The following is a 17489-nucleotide window of genomic DNA, read 5'->3' on the forward strand; positions in this document are numbered from 1 at the left end:
GCACAACCCTATAAGAGAGTCCGAAATCTCTCGACAGCCAATCCGATAGAACTGGCTGAATCGCTTGGACAGCGCGCAGACCGGCCCTCGGTCGGAGTAGTTCCTCCGACCATCGTTCCACCGCGCGCTGTCTTGCCCGTTGCCGGGCCACTTCCGCCGCTTTCGGTGTCAGGGCCAGGCCCCGCTGGCGAAGGTCTCTCCTCTGCTCGTACAACTCCTTGTACACCTCCGCCAGCAGGGTCCAAGGTATCGACCCCGACACCACGCATGCCGCTTCCACAGGGACCGTGCGATAGCCGCGGACGATTCTGATGGCCAGCCTCCGCTGCAGACCTAGCAGCAGTCTATGGCTGGGTGCCATCAGGTCGTCCGCCCACACAGGTGCCCCATAGAGCGCCATGGATCCGATCGCCCCCATATAGAGGCGACGGATCTTCTCTCTCGGCCCCCCGATGTTGGGCAGCAAGCAACCAATACTGTTGACCGCTGCCCTTATCCGGGGGGCTAAACGACAGAAGTGTTCCCGCCAGTTCCATCGGCTGTCGAGCGTGAGTCCCAAATATTTCAAGTGGGACTTCACCTCGATTCGGACTCCCTCTACCTCTATATGGGACCGAGGTGGTCCCCTCCTTGGACCGTTGAAGTGAATAACTTCGGTCTTTTGGAGGGCCACCTTCAGTCCCAAAGCGCGGATCCGTCCAACGACGAGTGCCAGACCCACCGATGCAAGTCGGCGGGCCCCCTCCCAATTGTCGCCCCGGGCAAGCACCAGCGTATCGTCAGCGTAACACACTAGGTGCATGCCCGGGAGAAGTGCGCCCCGCAACACCCAATCATATCCGAGGTTCCACAGGAGTGGTCCTAAGACCGACCCCTGCGGAACCCCCCGACTCATCCTCCTGCGATGCGGCGTTTGGTACCGCCCCGTGTAGGATATCCACCTATCGCTAAGGTAGTCCCCGACCACATCCTGTATGTACCGAGGCACCCGGTGGTACCGGAGTGCCTCGCGGATGCATTCCCAGGGCAGCGTGTTGAACGCGTTTGAGATATCTAAACTCGTCCCGATCAACACGCCGCCCCTTGCCGTTGCTTCATCCGAGAGGGCCTTGACGCGCATAATAGCGTCGATCGTCGATCTGCCCTCTCGGAATCCGTATTGGCATTCCGCCAAGTCGGGTCCTACCCGCGATAGGTGGTCCCTGAGGCGGGCAGCTACTATCCTTTCGAATAGCTTGCCCGCCTCATCCAATAAACAAATGGGGCGGTACGCCGCAGGTGAGTCTGCGGGGCGCCCCTCTTTCCTAAGGAGAACTAATTTAGCCTCCTTCCAAATATCGGGAAACCGTCCCGTCCTGAGGCAACTGTCAAACAGCTGCCTCAGACGGCCCCCGAGGACGCCTAGGGCCATGGCCCAGGCCTTGCCCGGTATTCCATCCGGCCCCGGAGCAGTGTTCTTAGCCCGGAGCCGCTTAACCGCTTGGACGAGCTCCTTCCCGGTGACCCTTAGGTCCTCCGTCCATTGGTTTCGGACTAGTGGACCCAAGGGTCTGTCCCCACCCTCTTCCTCCACGTCAGGAGGAAAGAGAGTGGTGACCACCTCCTCTAACACATCGGGTTGGAGACCCTCTGTGATCGGGGGTCCACCGGACTGCAATTTCTTTCTTACAATCCGGTATGGACGCCCCCACGGATCCTTATTGAGGGTCTCCAGGAGCTCGTCCCAGGCCCGGGCCTTGGCCTCCTTAATGGCTCGTTGGAGGGATCTCTTCGCCTCTTTGTATACCTCCAACAGCTCGGCCGCCTCGTCAACCGTGTGACGCCTGCGTCGGCAGTGGGTGTACCGGTGTCTCGAACGGATGCACGTTGCGCGTAACCGTGATATCTCCTCAGACCACCAGTACACCCCCCTCTTCTTATGATTGGCCTGGCTCCTCGGCATGGCGGAATCGCAAATTTCCACCATTGCCGATCGGAACCAGGCCGCCTCCTCGTTTGCGTCGCAGGCGTCAGGCGCGGGAGGTTCTTCCCACGCCTTGGCTGTGGCGGCCGCCATTAAGGCGTCCTCGTCAAGGCGCTTAAGCGCCCATCGGGGGGGCAGGGGTGCACCGCGTCTTTCCTCCCGGGGGCGTGGCCGGCGTCCTAAGGAAGGGTCAGAGACCTCCATCCTTATATTTCTATGATCCGATAGGGTCTCCGACCCCACCATCACCCGCCAGCCACTTACCATACGTGCGGCTTGAGGGGATCCCCATGTAACATCTACGATGGATCCCCCGTTGTGCCGCACGCAGGTAAACTCCGACCCTCTGTTGATGACCAGAAGGTCGAGTTGTGCCCCCCACTCTTCCAGGATCACACCCCTTGCATTGGTCACGGGGGAACCCCACGCGTCAGATTTGGCGTTTAGGTCCCCCATGACCAAGACTCGGCCCGGGAGGTGGCGGTTTATTTCACCCGCCAACCTACCCAGGTACTCCTCAAATTGGGTGAGATCCCTGTTGGGAGAGTAGTACACCCCTACCACGACGGCTTCCCCCCATCTTCCGGACACGAAGCCCTCCCCTTTCCCCATTAATGATAATGGTAGGGCTTCCCTCTCTCCTTTCCCGACGATGGCAACGGAGCCCAAGGTGTCCCCCAGCCAGTTTCCCTGCTGTGGGACCTGGTACGGCTCCGCCACTATCGCCAGGTCGATACCCCACTCGGCCAGGTGTTGCATGAGCAGGTCTTGTGCCCTGGCCGAGTGGTTAATATTAACCTGTAGGAGATGAGCATTGTCGCGAGGCATAATTACACCTTGCTCACCTCCTCCAGGTCAGCCTCCCCAGCAACAGTCACCTGAGCTGACTTATCAGGTACTAGCTTCCCCTTAACCCCCCCTTCTTCTTTTTTCTTCGGCTGCTCCTGCTTGCTTCCGTTCCCTCCTCTTTTTATTTTCGCATAGGCACAGGCCCTCCCCCCGTACCTGTGGTCGGCCTTGCGCCCGTGATCTTTACAATACGGGCAGCAAGGCCGCTCTGTGCATCCACCCGCCTTGTGCCCCTCTTTACCGCAGCGGTAACAAAGACCGCTGCGGTCTGTCTCAGCCTTACATGTGGCGCGAGTGTGACCCGCGCCCATGCACCTGAAGCACTGTAGCGGGCGGGCCTCCAGTACTTCCACTCTCGCTGCGGTCCAGCCAACCATTAGTGGGCCAGCTTTCGCTATCTTACTGGCCGCTATAGACGGGACTTGTGCCCAGCAAGAACTCAGGCCGTCCCGGGGGGACCTGGATATTTTCCCGATCCTGATATCCCCCTCGAGACAGCCTCCTGCCCCAGCCAGTGAGGCCAAGACGTCTTCTGCTGTCGCAGAGTCGTCCAGGCCGGAGATACGCATCTCCGACCTCTTTACAGGGACGGAGACCTTGATTCCCTTGGGTTCAAGGGACTTCTTCAAGGCCTCCGCCAACAGTTTCGCCTTTTCGGCATTCCCCTCCCCGGCCACTTCGTACAGTAGGCCCCCGGTGGCGGCCCTCTTTGGTCTCAGCGACGGAATGCCGAAATCCTGCAGCCGAATCTCCTTCTGGATTCCGGCCATCGCTTCGCCCAGAGACCGTTGGGTCGCCACTCCGTCGGCGTCCGTGGTCTCCATCTCATTCCCCCCATGAGATGGCATACTGATCAAGATTGCCGCTCTCCCGGGGGGGCGGATGTTGACCTTCGGTCGGCTTGTCTCTTTTCCAGCGGCTCCACTGGTCTTCTTTGCCGCCGCATTACCGCCCTTCGCTGCTGCTCCCCGATTCGCTGCCGCTACAATCAGTGGAGCTCTTGCCTCCTTCCTTATAGGCTGAGGATTTTCCGTGTTCATCCCCTTCTTCTTCTTACTCCCCTTCTTCCTCGTCTCCGCCACCATCCACTCCTGCTCCTCTTTCCTGTTATGAGGAGCAGAGAGAATTTTAACGTCAGTGCAGACCTCTTGGATTGAGGTAATCCTTGGTTTCTGCACTGTCGTCATGCCAACTTTTGGCCCGCCCTTTGGTGGAGCGGAGTTCTGTGGAGGCTGCGGAGGGTGAGAAGGCCTGCTCCTCAGCACCCTCTTCTCCTTGGGCTCGTCCCCGGATTTTGCAGCCGCTGCTGCGGCATATGTTTTTGGAGCTTTCGCCCCTGCCAATGCTGCCTTATTGGCAGAAGTTCCCACCGGAGGTCGAAAGCTCCTTTCCGGTGGAAGCCTCTCCTCGACCGCCGCGAATCTCGCATTCATCATTTCGCCAACTTGCTTAATGATGGAGGCCTCCATGTTGCTTAATGCGGATTCACTCTCCTGTTGGGAAGATCTCAGTGCCACGCCCTTGTCGTTGCACTTCCCCTTCGGTTTGATGTTAGCGATAGACGTGTCCTCTTTGATGGCCGGATTGTCCCCTCCTTTTCCGGAAGTAACAAATTCCTCCCTCAGGTTTCGAATCTCCACCCGAAATCCCTGAACCGTTCGCTTCATGGAGGCTATTTCCGCTTTCAGTTGGCGGTTTTCCTCCCTCAACTTCAAGTTCTCTTCATTTGCCGTCCTGCGACACAATTCCTTCGTGGCTGACGTGACCACCTCTGCCGCTTCCTTGAGGACTTTGCGGGAGGTCCCTTTGTACCCTTTGGTGAAGGATGAGATCTTCCTGATCGCCTGTACAACTTTGTTGACCTCCGCTATAATTTCCGAGGCGGGGAGATCAGGGATTTCTCGCTTTTCCCCCTCCGCCTCTACCCTGTCCTCTATGATCTCTCCTTTGAGGACCTTCATCGACCGAGTCTTGGCTGCCTCGGTCCACTCCTCCTCTAGTTCCCTCTCGGCTTGGAGGTATTCCTCCTCGCGTTCTCGGCGTGTCAGTTTTACCTGCGCTTTAGCGCGTCCTACATCTAGGCTGCACCCTTCCTTGGGAGGCCTTCCCCTTCCTCTCTTGGGAACATCCACCGGGCCTTTAGCCGTCTCTACAGCTTCCTCCACGTCCTCTACTTCCACTTCCACCTCTTCCGTCTCCGTAGAGGAGTACTGAGCGGGAGATATTATTCTCCTTCTTTTCTTACCTTTGCCGCTCTTCATTCTTCCCTTCGCTCCACTGATCCGGATAACTTCTTCCATCTGGAAGTCCGCGTCGGGGGGAAGAGGAGTCGATGCAGCAGCATCCTTCAACTCCGTGCTCATCTTCATCACCTCCTTGGCCCCAACCCTGGAGCGTATTTCCTCGACTTTACCCAAGGACTTCATGCTCGCGGAAGACGGGCGTCTCTCCTCCTTACCGATAGTCGGTGTATCCCGACCCGAACCATGGTCACTCTCCGTGTCCATCTTCTCGGTGTCGTGTCCCGACTCATCCCTTGTGCTGTTAGGGATTTGTGCCTCCCTCTTTGTACTCGTCGTTTTGTTGTAATTAGAACTCTTCATTACGGTTAATCCCATTACCCCCAGCGGCTCGGTGGGCCGGCGTATCTCCCACCGACCGCCGAAGTGCCCGAAACATGACCGGCACACTCCGACGGCCGGGCCCGGTGGACTCACCGGGAGCCCACCTATGCCGAAACCAGAGGGGATAAAGACCCCCCCTGACCCGGCTCCAGCCCCTTACTCCCCCGTGTGAAGCTGTGACACCGCACACGGGTTTTTCGGGGGTCCCGCGCCTCCGACAGCGCGGGTACCGCTGGGGGTGGCGCCACCCAGGGGGCCCCACGGACGGTTGGGGTGAGGACGCCGCTCCCCGTCCACACCTTGCCCGCCGTGGCGACCAGCACGTCCCCCCGCCGGTAATCACGTCCAGCGGAAGGGACTACGCCTCTCCTGACCGGCCGGTTCGGAAGGGGAAACGGTCCCGATCGGCCAGGAGTACTTGCTCTCGCCGCCGAGCCCTGCCTCGGAATAAGTCCGAGCGGCCTCGGCGGCAGGTCCGCGTGGCACCCTCCGGGCTATGCCCCTTGGGTAACCCCTCCGGGCAAAGCCCCTCTGGTGACCACGCGTGACCTCCGCGCCGCATCCGACCCGAGCTCGGAGTACGTCCGAGTGGCCCGGATGCGGCTACCCCCCAGGGGCGCTGGGACGGAGACCCAGGCTACCCAGCCTGGAGACTCCCAACCAGCACCCTGGGGTACTTCTTGTCGCCGGGCCCCGCCTCGGAATATGTCCGAGCGGCCCCGGCGACTGACCGCTGTAATCCCCTCCGGGCGATGCCCCTCGGGTTAAACCCTCCGGGCAAGGCCCCTCGGGTGATCACAGCTGGTCCCCTCCCCCGCGGCCCCAGCCGCAAAGACCCCCACCCCGAAACCCCGGGGGAATACCCCCGGGAGAGAAACCCCCGAAAAAATACCCCCCCAGAGCACGGAGGAGGAAGTCCCAGCGGCGCAAACCGCAACAGTATGGAGGGAGGACAGCGCCAAAGGCGCCGTGCAATGTCCATCCCCTAACGGTGCCATACCACCGGGCGTTTGTATTCAAGGTCGCCATCCTCTACCACATACGAGCCGAAGCTCTATAGGGGAAGTGGGCCCCCTCCTCCCACAGGGAGGGCTCCCCAAGACTGGGGAAACTCCCCAGACTCGGGGAGTTGATGTACCCGACGTTACTCGGGTACGGGATGCTGTTAGCACCCCTTGCAAGACTATCCTCTTGCAAGGGGTGAGCTCTCTCGCCACGGCAAGGCCGCATCCCACGAGAGAGAACCTAACCTAACCTAACCTAACCTAACCTAACCTAACCTAACCTAACCGAACCGAACCGAACCGAACCGAACCGAACCGAACCGAACCGAACCGAACCGAACACAACCGAACACAACCGAACACAACCGAACACAACCGAACACAACCGAACACAACCGAACACAACCGAACACAACCGAACACAACCGAACATGCCCGGAAAAGGCCCGGAAAAGGCCCGGAAAAGGCCCGGAAAAGGCCAAAAATTACCAGAACTTAAAAAAAAAAAAAAAAAAAAAAAAAAAAAAAAAAAAAATTTGAAGTCCAAAATACTTATTTCCCGATTCTCCATCCACTGGTATACATCTGTAGAACTCGAGTTTCAAGTACGCCGAGCCTTGAACTTGGAAAAATGTAGAAAAAAAGTAAAAATCGAGATATCGCAAAAAGACCTTGACCAAAATTCGAATCACAAAAAATCTCAAAAATGTCAAAAAATTTTCTAAAGTTCCCAAAAAAAAAAAAAAAAAAAAACAAAAAAAAAACAAAAAAAAACAAAAAAAAAAAAAAAAAACAAAAAAAAAAAAAAAAAATTGTCGAAAATAAAAATTTGAAGTCCAAAATACTTATTTCCCGATTCTCCATCCACTGGTATACATCTGTAAAATTCGAGTTTCAAGCACGCCGAGCCTTCTTGAACTTGGAAAAATGCGGAAAAATAGTAAAAATCGAGATATCGCAAAAAGACCTTGACCAAGATTCGAATCATGACAAATCTCAAAAATGTCATAAAATTTTCAAAAATTTTTCTAAGTTCCAAAAAAAAAAAAAAAAAAAAAAAAAAAAAAAAAAAAAATTTCCGGATATCCGGTCCTGACCACCACCAAAGTTCGAATCGTGAAAAATCTTTTCAAAAATGCAAAAAAAAAAAAAAAAAAAAAAAAAAAAAAAAAAAATATATATTTTTGAAAAAAAAATGAAAAAATCGAGATATCGCGAAATGACCTTGACCAAAATTCGACTCATGAAAAATCTCTCCCGAAAATGCAATAAAAAAAAAAAAAAAAAAAAAAAAAAAAAAAATTTCGATAAAAGTAACTTTCCCTATAACCTAACCTCGTCACCCTGCGTCTTCCTGCGCAGTACTTTCTCCACAAGATACATGTCCGGATAATTCGCGCGATGCAACTCATACTCGTAAAACGCTCCAGCGACAGATGTTTTGCGATAGTCCTCGAGTAGATAGCTTACGGGATTAGTACGCTGCACTTTAACAATCTTAAAAACCTCCGTCGTCCAATTTGGCGTGTAACCCTTCTCGAAAAGTTTCTTGTACTTGCTAACGCGTACCGAGTCATCTACTTTGAATTTCGCCGGAGCGGCAATCTTTATGTTACTATATACCGTTTTTAAAAGTTTATCAGCGATCGCGGGGGTGACGTCGGCGGGTCGCATGCCGATTGTTCGGTGCTTGCGCGCGTTATAATCCGATACGAGTCGCGGCAACGCGTCGATTCACTTGTAAGTTCCATTCAGCGTAAACATCTTCCACATGTCGTTCTTCAGCGTACGATTGAATCGCTCGACGACCGATGCCTTCATTACCGAATATGTAGAATAATGATTGATGTTATGTTTCCGTATAAGCCGTTGCACGTCAGCGTTGTAAAATTCCTTCCCTATATCAGTTTTTCGGGCATCTCTTGCTATCTCGAATTATTTCGGCAATAGCGTCAGCCGTCTCGCTTCCACCTTTACTCTTGAGTGGTACGGCCCACGCGTACTTGCTCAACACATCGATGATGGTGAGTATGTAGTGATAACCTTTGTTGAAACGAGAATACGGACGCATCTCGACGATGTCGGCCTGCCACAGATCATCATATCCTCGCACTATGACATGTCTTCGGGGAAAATTTTTTCTCGCCGGCGCGTGCAGTTCGTTCACCAACTGCCGTCTCTCTAAACTATGTTGTTTCATCGCTTCGTCGATTTTTTTTCCCGATCGTCGTTTACTGCTGCTTGTTTTATCGCTCATTTCCGTTACTGAGCCGTTCGTAGCCGTTCTTGAGCCGTTAATAGTCATTCTTGACCCGTTCTTGAGCCGTTCGTAGCCGTTCTTGACCCGTTCTTGAGCCGTTCTTGAGCCGTTCGTAGCCGTTCTTGACCCGTTCTTGAGCCGTTCATAGCCGTTCTTGCGTTGTTTACTTCCGTTCTTGACCCATTCGAAAATCGTTCTTGATTCGTTCGCAGCCTTGTTCACAGTCGTTTCTAACCCGTTCGTAGCAGTTCCTGACCCGTTCGCAACCGTTCCTGACCCGTTCGCAACCGTTCCTGAGTTGATAGTAGCCTTGTATGTAGCCTTTAATGACTTGTTCGTAGCCTCGTTCGCAACCCTGCTTGAGTTGTTCGTACCCTCGTTCGCAGCTGTTGCTAGGCCGTTCACTACCACTACCACTCATTGTAGTTAGATAGCAGTTCGATAATCCTTCGTAGCCGTTCGATAATTGTTCGTAGCCGTTCGATAACCGTTCGATAGCCGCTCCTAACCCGTTCACTGCTGCTCATTCAGGTTGATAGTCGGTTTTGAGTTAGCATTAGCTGTACTATTGAAGTTCGTTTATCGCAGTCTGTACTGCTCGCACGTCCTTCTCGAACGAAGTCAGCTTCTCATCTGATTCTTTCTGTTGATTCATCAATCTTTTAACGCAGGATTCCACATACAGTTTGTTGACAGCATCAGTGTCAGCTTCAGGTTGCGCTACACGACGAATCTTGCGCGATCTTGCATCATAGTCTGTAGCGACACGACACAGAGCGTTTCCGCGCACGTAACTTCTCACCAATCTATCCCAATGATCGCTTATGCCAGTTGCATCATTTCTCCGTTCGAATAATCCAAATTTGTTGATAGACATTTTTCGGTGCGAATGACGCCGATCGACTGATTAGTTTTGCCGAGACCCCGTTTAATTTATAATAATGCCTGCTTCGCGAAGTTCCTCGATGATCGACAGGATCTCGTTGTCGTGAGCGTTGTGGCCAGCTCGGCGCGAAGCATCGAGCAATCGTACCCGATCCACTAGCTCGTTGGGGTCGTCCCAGTGCACGTAATCGATTTTATTGTCGGTTAGCGTCATCGCTTGAGGCATGAATACACCCTTTCCAGACTTTTTATTTTCAATTGACATCAACGGTGCGATTATTTGTTTGTATTTGTATCCCCTGTTGCTCCGTAATTGACCTTGCGCTTCATATTTGCGTTTATGCGCGTTCGTCGCCAATAATATGCTCTTGTATTTTTGCATATCGTCTTCCGTGTAAATAACATCATCGGGAATCCTCTTGAAGACTAGCTCGTATAATCCAGGTGTACCAATGTACTTTACTTTGTCTATAATTATAGAATCATATTTATCCATGTCAAATCGTTTGTTACCGAGCAACATTCCATCCTTTTCGAAATAGACACCATATACGTGATCGATCTCGTTTTTTTTATCACCACCGAGGAGAGCGCCCATGTATTTTTGTCCCAGTGGTCCGAAGTGCTCTCGCAACATTTCTTGACCTTCCGACGTTTGTAACGTGTTTCGAAAGGATGTTTCAAGTAAATTGCTTGTGGTTTCGAAAACATTTTCGTTTGCGAGTGATTCGCGTATTGTAAATGGTAGGATTCTCGTTGTCGCGGACTGTGTAGAGGTGGACGGTGTAGAGCTTATCGGTGGTTCATCCAGTAAAAATCCGTCCGATGTACGTGGTGTCGATGAGCGATTTGTGTTTGGTCGTTTTCTCTTTTTCGGTGTCGCATCTTCCTCCTCCTCCTCGTACCGCTTAACAGCGGGTAACGTTTTAATTTTCATGTCAGCTTTACTCTCAGGTTCGTATTTCACTCCGATCAAGCTCGCGTTGTCGACAATCTTTTGTAGTGGTTCGATAATAGGTTTAAAGTGAGTCTTGACTGCGATATCGTCATCTATCTTACCAGTCTTTAAAGCACGATGTTTCTTACGGATCGATTCGCTCGTTTTCACAATTTCCTTCGCAATCTTTTCACGCTCGCGAATGTTATGGTTATCAGCCATGTCTGCAGAGTGCTCGCGTTTCACTCTTCTCGACAGAATATCGGCAGCGACTAATCGTTTTGCGGTATCGCAAACTCGTTAAATCCTTTTCTGTATCGCCCGTTTGTAAGCAAGCTGTCCTTGTCTATCACTAGGAATCCATACTTTTGTTGCCAACAAATACGACATAATTTACTGAAATCTTCGTACGACATGTCGGTATTCACATGATCGTACACGTGTTTCAAGTTGGTACCGTCCTGTTTAAACAAGATCAGTAAGTTCGCGTTGTCGCGTATAAGATGTTTTGGTATTCTCGCGTACGTCTGACAGAGATAGAAGCAATCAACGTTCGAGTGGCGTCCCATTGAAAAGTACTCTCTTATCGTATCTTACTTGTCACACGCCACGTCATCAAAGATGAAAATCGAGTTTGGACATGCCTCGCTCGGTGGAATGACGTCACTGTTATTGGTGAATGTAAAGTAGCCGATTTCTTCGATCGACGTCAACAAATTCTCTAGATATTTCGGCTGTTGCAGTGACTTTGAGTACACGTACACGTTTTCGAAGCAAACACCGTGCGGGCTTTCTATCAAACTAATCAAGACGTTAGTTTTACCGCAATTCGAGGGGCCGCAAACGATCGCGCGTATAGTAGTCGGCAACATCGTACCATGTCTGCGCATCTCCGCGTTGTCCCCCACCGAGCGTAATCTGTCGTCGCAATTCGTCACGCGTATCGTCAAAGGTTGTCGCACGAATCTCATTTTCCCACTCCCCGATTGAATCGAACGCTTGCCTATTTATAGCTGCGCGGAACCACGAATCGCTCAGTAACGAAAAAATGTTTGTTCTGCTAACAAGTGCTTCCGATATTCACGGTTTAAGCGCCGAACAGCTGCAATTTGTGCCAAAAGCAATTTTACTGCAATGTGAAAATCACATCCACTACGTGTGGGACAAGCTTCCGGAACACATAAAGGCGGATCCAGAGATTCAGGCCTGTCGCCGCTGTTTCGAACATTACAATCGACCGTGGCAGCGAACCCACATCGACGGTCCAGCGCCGATGATAAAGGATTGCAGCGAATGTCAGCGAAAAAAATAGGTAGAGGACTATTAAATCACGCAATAAACGCAATCGAATTCCATATCCCCGGCTATCAGTTTTGTGGTCCGGGCACGCGGCTACAAAAGCGATTAGCCAGAGGCGATCGAGGTATCAACCCATTGGACACGGCGTGCCGTGAACACGATATTGCGTACTCTCGGAGCAACGATCTCACCGAGAGACACGTGACGGATAAGGTACTCGCCGACAAAGCGCGAACTCGTATCATTGCGAGAGATTCGACTCTCGGTGAAAGAGCCGCCGCCACAGCTGTCTGGGCAGTGATGAAAACCAAGACGAAGCTCGGTATGGGCCTGAAGACGACGACGAAGACGAAGACAAAGAAAAAGACGACGAAGAAACGGATACTTCCGGTATCGAAACGCGGTGGCATATTGCCAATTCTATCAATGTTGGGCGCGCTTGGATCCATGATTGGTGGAACGGCTAGTGTAGCAAAGATGGTGAACGACGGAAAGCTGCACAACGTCAGTTGCAAGAGATGCTACGTCACAATCGCGCCATGGAAGGTCACGGATTGTATCTCGCTCCATACAAACACGGACGAGGAGTTTCAAGGAGAAAAAAAAAACGTCAGAGACGCTAAAAATGCCAAAGGGCGAAACTACTAATACAATTGCTGCAACTGACAAAACGTATGCGCATTCCATACTTTAGAGGTGTTTTCATGCGTGATTCGCTACCGATCGGTGGTATATATCAAAACGAGAGCAGCATCATAAATTTGGATAACGCTAAAGGATCGGGTACTCATTGGGTGGCGTACGCAAAGAGGGGGAATCGCGCTATATATTTCGACAGTTTTGGCAATCTTCGACCACCGAATGAATTGGTGCAATATTTCGGGCGGAATGTGACAAAGATACAGTACAATCACACACCTGTTCAAACTTATGATCAGAGCATCTGTGGACAATTGTGTTTGCAGTTTCTCCGAACGGTCGATACACGTGAATTTAAAGACGGACATTGCATTATTTAACTCAGTATTCGTTAAACAGTTTTGCCGATATGTCTATGACATTCACACTGACTGGAAAGAGTAGCGTCCTCGCGGCAAACTACTTTCCCGCCATAGATTTGAGCGACGATGAATACGAACTCGGTCTAGCGGATTTTGAGACTTATCACACGATATCGAACGTGAATTCCTCGAATAATAAATTTTACTTTGGCAAAGATGACGCGGAAATTACGATTCCCGAGGGATCGTACGAGCTGCAAGCGATACATGAGTTTTTGAAACATACAATTTCACGAAAACGTCCGCGACACGCTGTTCGTGATGACGATAAAAAACACATTGACAATGGTGACTTTGAAGATGAAGAATACCCGATAGTGCTCCGCGCTAATTACAATACGATGAGGAGTGAGATCAAATGCGCCTACAGAATGAATTTTAACAAGCCTAACAACATTGGATGCTGGGATTCTCGAACCGTATACTGCAGCCGCGAAAATGGTACGAGTCGGACATACCGATTAACATTATCAACGTGAACATTATCCGCGTAGAGTGTAACGTGACCGCGGGCGCGTACAGCAACGGCAAACTCGTTCATACGATACATGAATTTTCACCGAGGGTACCACCAGGATATAAGATATCGGAAACACCGGCACACATCATTTATTTGCCGATCATCGCGCGGAGCATTACAGATTTAACGTTACGTGTTGTCGACCAGGACAGACGATTGCTCGATTTTCGAGGAGAAGAGATCACCATTAGATTGCACGTACGATGACGACAGCGATAACGTACGTGTGCGGCGTATGAGATGCTTGTGTTGAACGGATCGAAAGACACGAGAGATAACACAATCTTTACGGAGCCAGCGACAACAACAACAACGTCCACAATCGCTAATATCCAATCATCCGGTTGCGCCAAGAAAAAGAAATTGAACGCATCAAACGTTGCGTTTTTACAATCTTTGGGATTCGCGGTGCGAAATATCTGAACAATGACCGACATCCTCAACATCGGGGAAGAGCCAATCTTCGACGATCGCATTGTCAAAATTGAGACTCACACGTACAACCCGTTCGCCAACACCACGTTCGGACACAGTGATGAGATAAGAATACCCATACAACAACAAGATCTGTATACGTTGCCGTTTGACAGTTTTCTATACATCGAAGGAGAATTAAGGATAAATAGACCAGCCGAAGGATCTGATGTGATACTGGGAAATAATTGCGTCGCATTCATGTTTGATGAGATTCGATATGAACTCGATGGCGTGGAGATTGATCGCAACAGAAACGTGGAAATAACAAGTATGCTCAAAAACTATGTAACGATATCATCCGATAGAAGCGTGATTATGAGAAACGCCAGCTGGAGTGATCCGATTACTGTGAATGGAAACTTCAATTTTTGCGTGCCGCTTTACATGTTATTGGGATTTTACGAGGATTACAGACGAGTGGTGATTAACGCTCGTCACGAGTTGATCTTAATACGATCGCGCAACGACATCAATTGTCTGGTTGGAGATTCGACGCTGGAGCCTGTGATCAACATATTCAAGATACAATGGCGAATGCCACATGTGTTGTTGAGCGAGATTAAGAAGCTGTCTATGCTGCGCGCTCTGGAAAGCGGACGCTACCTCAGCATGGGTTTTCGCTCGTGGGATCTGTATGAGTTTCCGCTATTGCAGCGTACAACCAAGCATTCGTGGGCCATTAAAACCGCGACTCAGCTGGAGAAACCACGATACGTTATCTTTGCTCTGCAGACAGGCCGGAAGAATGTCATGTCTGAGGATATGAGTCGATTCGACGATTGTAAATTGACCAACGTGAAACTCTATCTGAACTCGGAATGTTATCCGTACGACACATGAATCTGGACTTCGATAAGAACAGATGGTCGATTCTGTACGACACGTATGCGCGTTTCTGCAAAAACTATTACGGATACGAGTATCTCGAGCCGAGTCTCACCGTCTCAATGTTTCTACGTAACGGCCCATTCGTAATCATCGATTGTTCTCGACAAAACGAATCGATCAAGACAACCGTGGATGTGAGATTGAAATTTGAGTGTAAGGAAAACGTGCCGATGAATACCTCTGCGTACTGTCTCATCATACATGATCGCGTGATCCAGTACAACCCGTTGACCAACGTTGTGCGCAAAATCACCTAAACGCACCAACAATTTAGAGAGGGGGAAGCATAGCAGAATATAAATCAAAGTGTTATGAGATGGTTGTCATTCTTCTTTTTTAACTGATACATCAAAGAGAGAGATTTCGTCATGTCCGTACCAACGTTTGTGGATCTACAGGGGTTTATCCTCAATAAACAATTCATTGTAAAGGAAGCGGCAATCCTGAGAAGAGGATTTATTTTATCACATTATTTTTTCGCATGTCCTGTACCATGGGGTGTGCTCATAAAATCGGAGAGACACCAAGCCTCATGGTTGACTCGAAATCATCATGGATTGCAATTATAAGATGGAAACGTTCCATATAGCATGGCTCAGCGTTTGATTACAACAGCTATCGTTGGTGGATCACATGAAGAAGAAGAAGAATCCATTCTCGTATATGTAAAAGGACTTGAAAAGCGAGAATGGTTAGCCAATATATTGGATGATGCGGAACGGTTTCATTATTGAGACCTTGGATGCTGATTACGACGATATCGAGTCTCTAAATAATCTAGATGTTAAAAACACTATGCGATGTGGAAAACATGTTAAGAATTGCGCATTACAAAATGTATTCAAAATATTTAACTGGTGGTCGCAACGCCAGAAAGAATTGCAAGATTTGGAAAAATAAAATATTTAAACATTAATGTGTTTTATCTCTTATTCCCCTTCCCCAATCCTTTCCTCATGAATCGTTTCTAAGAATTCTTTTTATCCGAGCACCGTTTCCCCTTCTCCTAAATTTCATAGCGCCAATAGTATTCTAGAATCTCCCGCCACATTTACCCCACTATTTTTAAAAATAAGCGTCATGTACAACACTCGATTAATTTCTTTATACGATCAGTGTCGCGTTAACCGTTCGTACTGGTGGTTTCACTTTTAAAATCTGGAAATATGTACTACGCTGAAAGAAGCAGCGGCTCCGGCAGACATGTGAATAATTACATACCGAATTGTGATGAAACTCCATCGTTTGAGAACAAATGCGACAAGTAAGTTTAACTTTTTCTATTTTTCTATTTTTATGTCTTTATATTTTTTACAAATTGTTTTATTTTTAAACTAATTTCATTTTACAGCTTTTCATTGAAGCCTCATGCGGTTCGTATACTATGCAAAAAAATATGCATTGACAGCTACGGGATTTAAATTCCTCGAAATTGGAATCAAAGTCGATCCACCGAGTTACGTGGAAATCGCCATAGGAGATCATCGAGGAAAGGAACTGATACTATCTCTCGAAGCGTGGAAGGGACTCTACGAGCAACGTCACAATATTCAGAATCTGCTTCGAAACGACTCTAAAGATGCCTACAGTTTTATAAGCGTTGGACCATTAACAGTGCGAGTTCGTACGATTAACGACGCCAAGTTAATAAGTCTTGAATCTTCAAGTGTATGATGTTTTGATTTACGATAATTGATACGATCGCGTAGACTGACGGCGCTGGAGACGTCGGAGAATCGAATTTCCAAAATTGAAATAGAGGAGATATTAAGCGTGTAAGAATCGATCTTTATTCTTTCGATACTCAGTACAGACTGTGTCGACAAGCACCAATTTATGTTTTGATTTAAGTTCGCAAGGGCGAGAAACAAGGTGTGTAATCGTGTGAATGTCAAGGGAGCGTGAGTGTGTGTGTATGTGAGTGTGTGAGATGAGAGATAAACAAACGATTCACGCGATAAGGTGATGTCGACAACGGTTAAATATAGATTGACGAATTACATTGAGACACGTTTACAAAATTTTAAGAAATGAAGGACAGTATCAGTTTAATAAATCAGCGTCGGAACACATGATGATGATCGAATCGACGTTACACCGTATGTTTGATCTCGATCCATGCATCGATGTAACTTTTGACCGATTGGTTAAAATTACCAATACAGTCGATATCAAGTTTACGCAATTTTCAAATATCGCGTCCAATGTAAAGGATAATAAAGAAGTATTAAATGTAATACACGCTAGCGACGCCTTCAACAAGCATCAGCTCGTCGATTGTGAGCTGGCAGCTTTAGTTTTTAGTTCATAATATGTAAGAAAAAAATATTTAAAAGAAGAATAAAGAGTTTTTAGTCCATAATATGTAAGAAAAAAAATATTTAAAAGAAGAATAAAGAGTTTTTAAGTCTAAATTATGATGTAATTTCTTTGCATGCATTTCCATTCTCCATCTTTCTCCCACCGTAAGCAGCTCCCTAACTCTTATACGTATAGCTCCTCAATAATTGCGTGGTCCTTGCGGGGATGACGTCATGCGGGGAAGGGGGAACGTGACGCTAGAGACCGAGAGGCTAGGGACTGAGTGAGAGGCTAGGGACCGAGAGGCTAGGGATCGCGAGCCTAGGGACCGAGAGGCTAGGGACTGCGAGGCTAGGGACTACGAGGCTAGGGATCGCGAGAGATAGCGCTTAGGAGAGAAAGAGAGAGCGCGAGGTGAACG

General features: G+C 49.3%; 1 protein-coding gene across 1 annotated transcript; it reads right to left on the bottom strand.

The window, feature by feature from the left end:
• Positions 1-9628: 9628 nt before the first annotated feature.
• LOC145947228 (uncharacterized) lies at positions 9629-10744 on the bottom strand. The gene has a single exon (XM_083057031.1). The coding sequence runs from the start codon at positions 10742-10744 to the stop codon at positions 9629-9631; it is 1116 nt and encodes a 371-aa protein (XP_082913157.1).
• Between the last annotated feature and the right edge of the window lie 6745 nt (positions 10745-17489).

This window comes from Prenolepis imparis, unplaced genomic scaffold (genome assembly GCF_030444845.1).
Source record: "Prenolepis imparis isolate NDT839.2.m4 unplaced genomic scaffold, iyPreImpa1.0 SCAF_55, whole genome shotgun sequence".
NCBI lineage: Eukaryota > Metazoa > Arthropoda > Insecta > Hymenoptera > Formicidae > Prenolepis > Prenolepis imparis.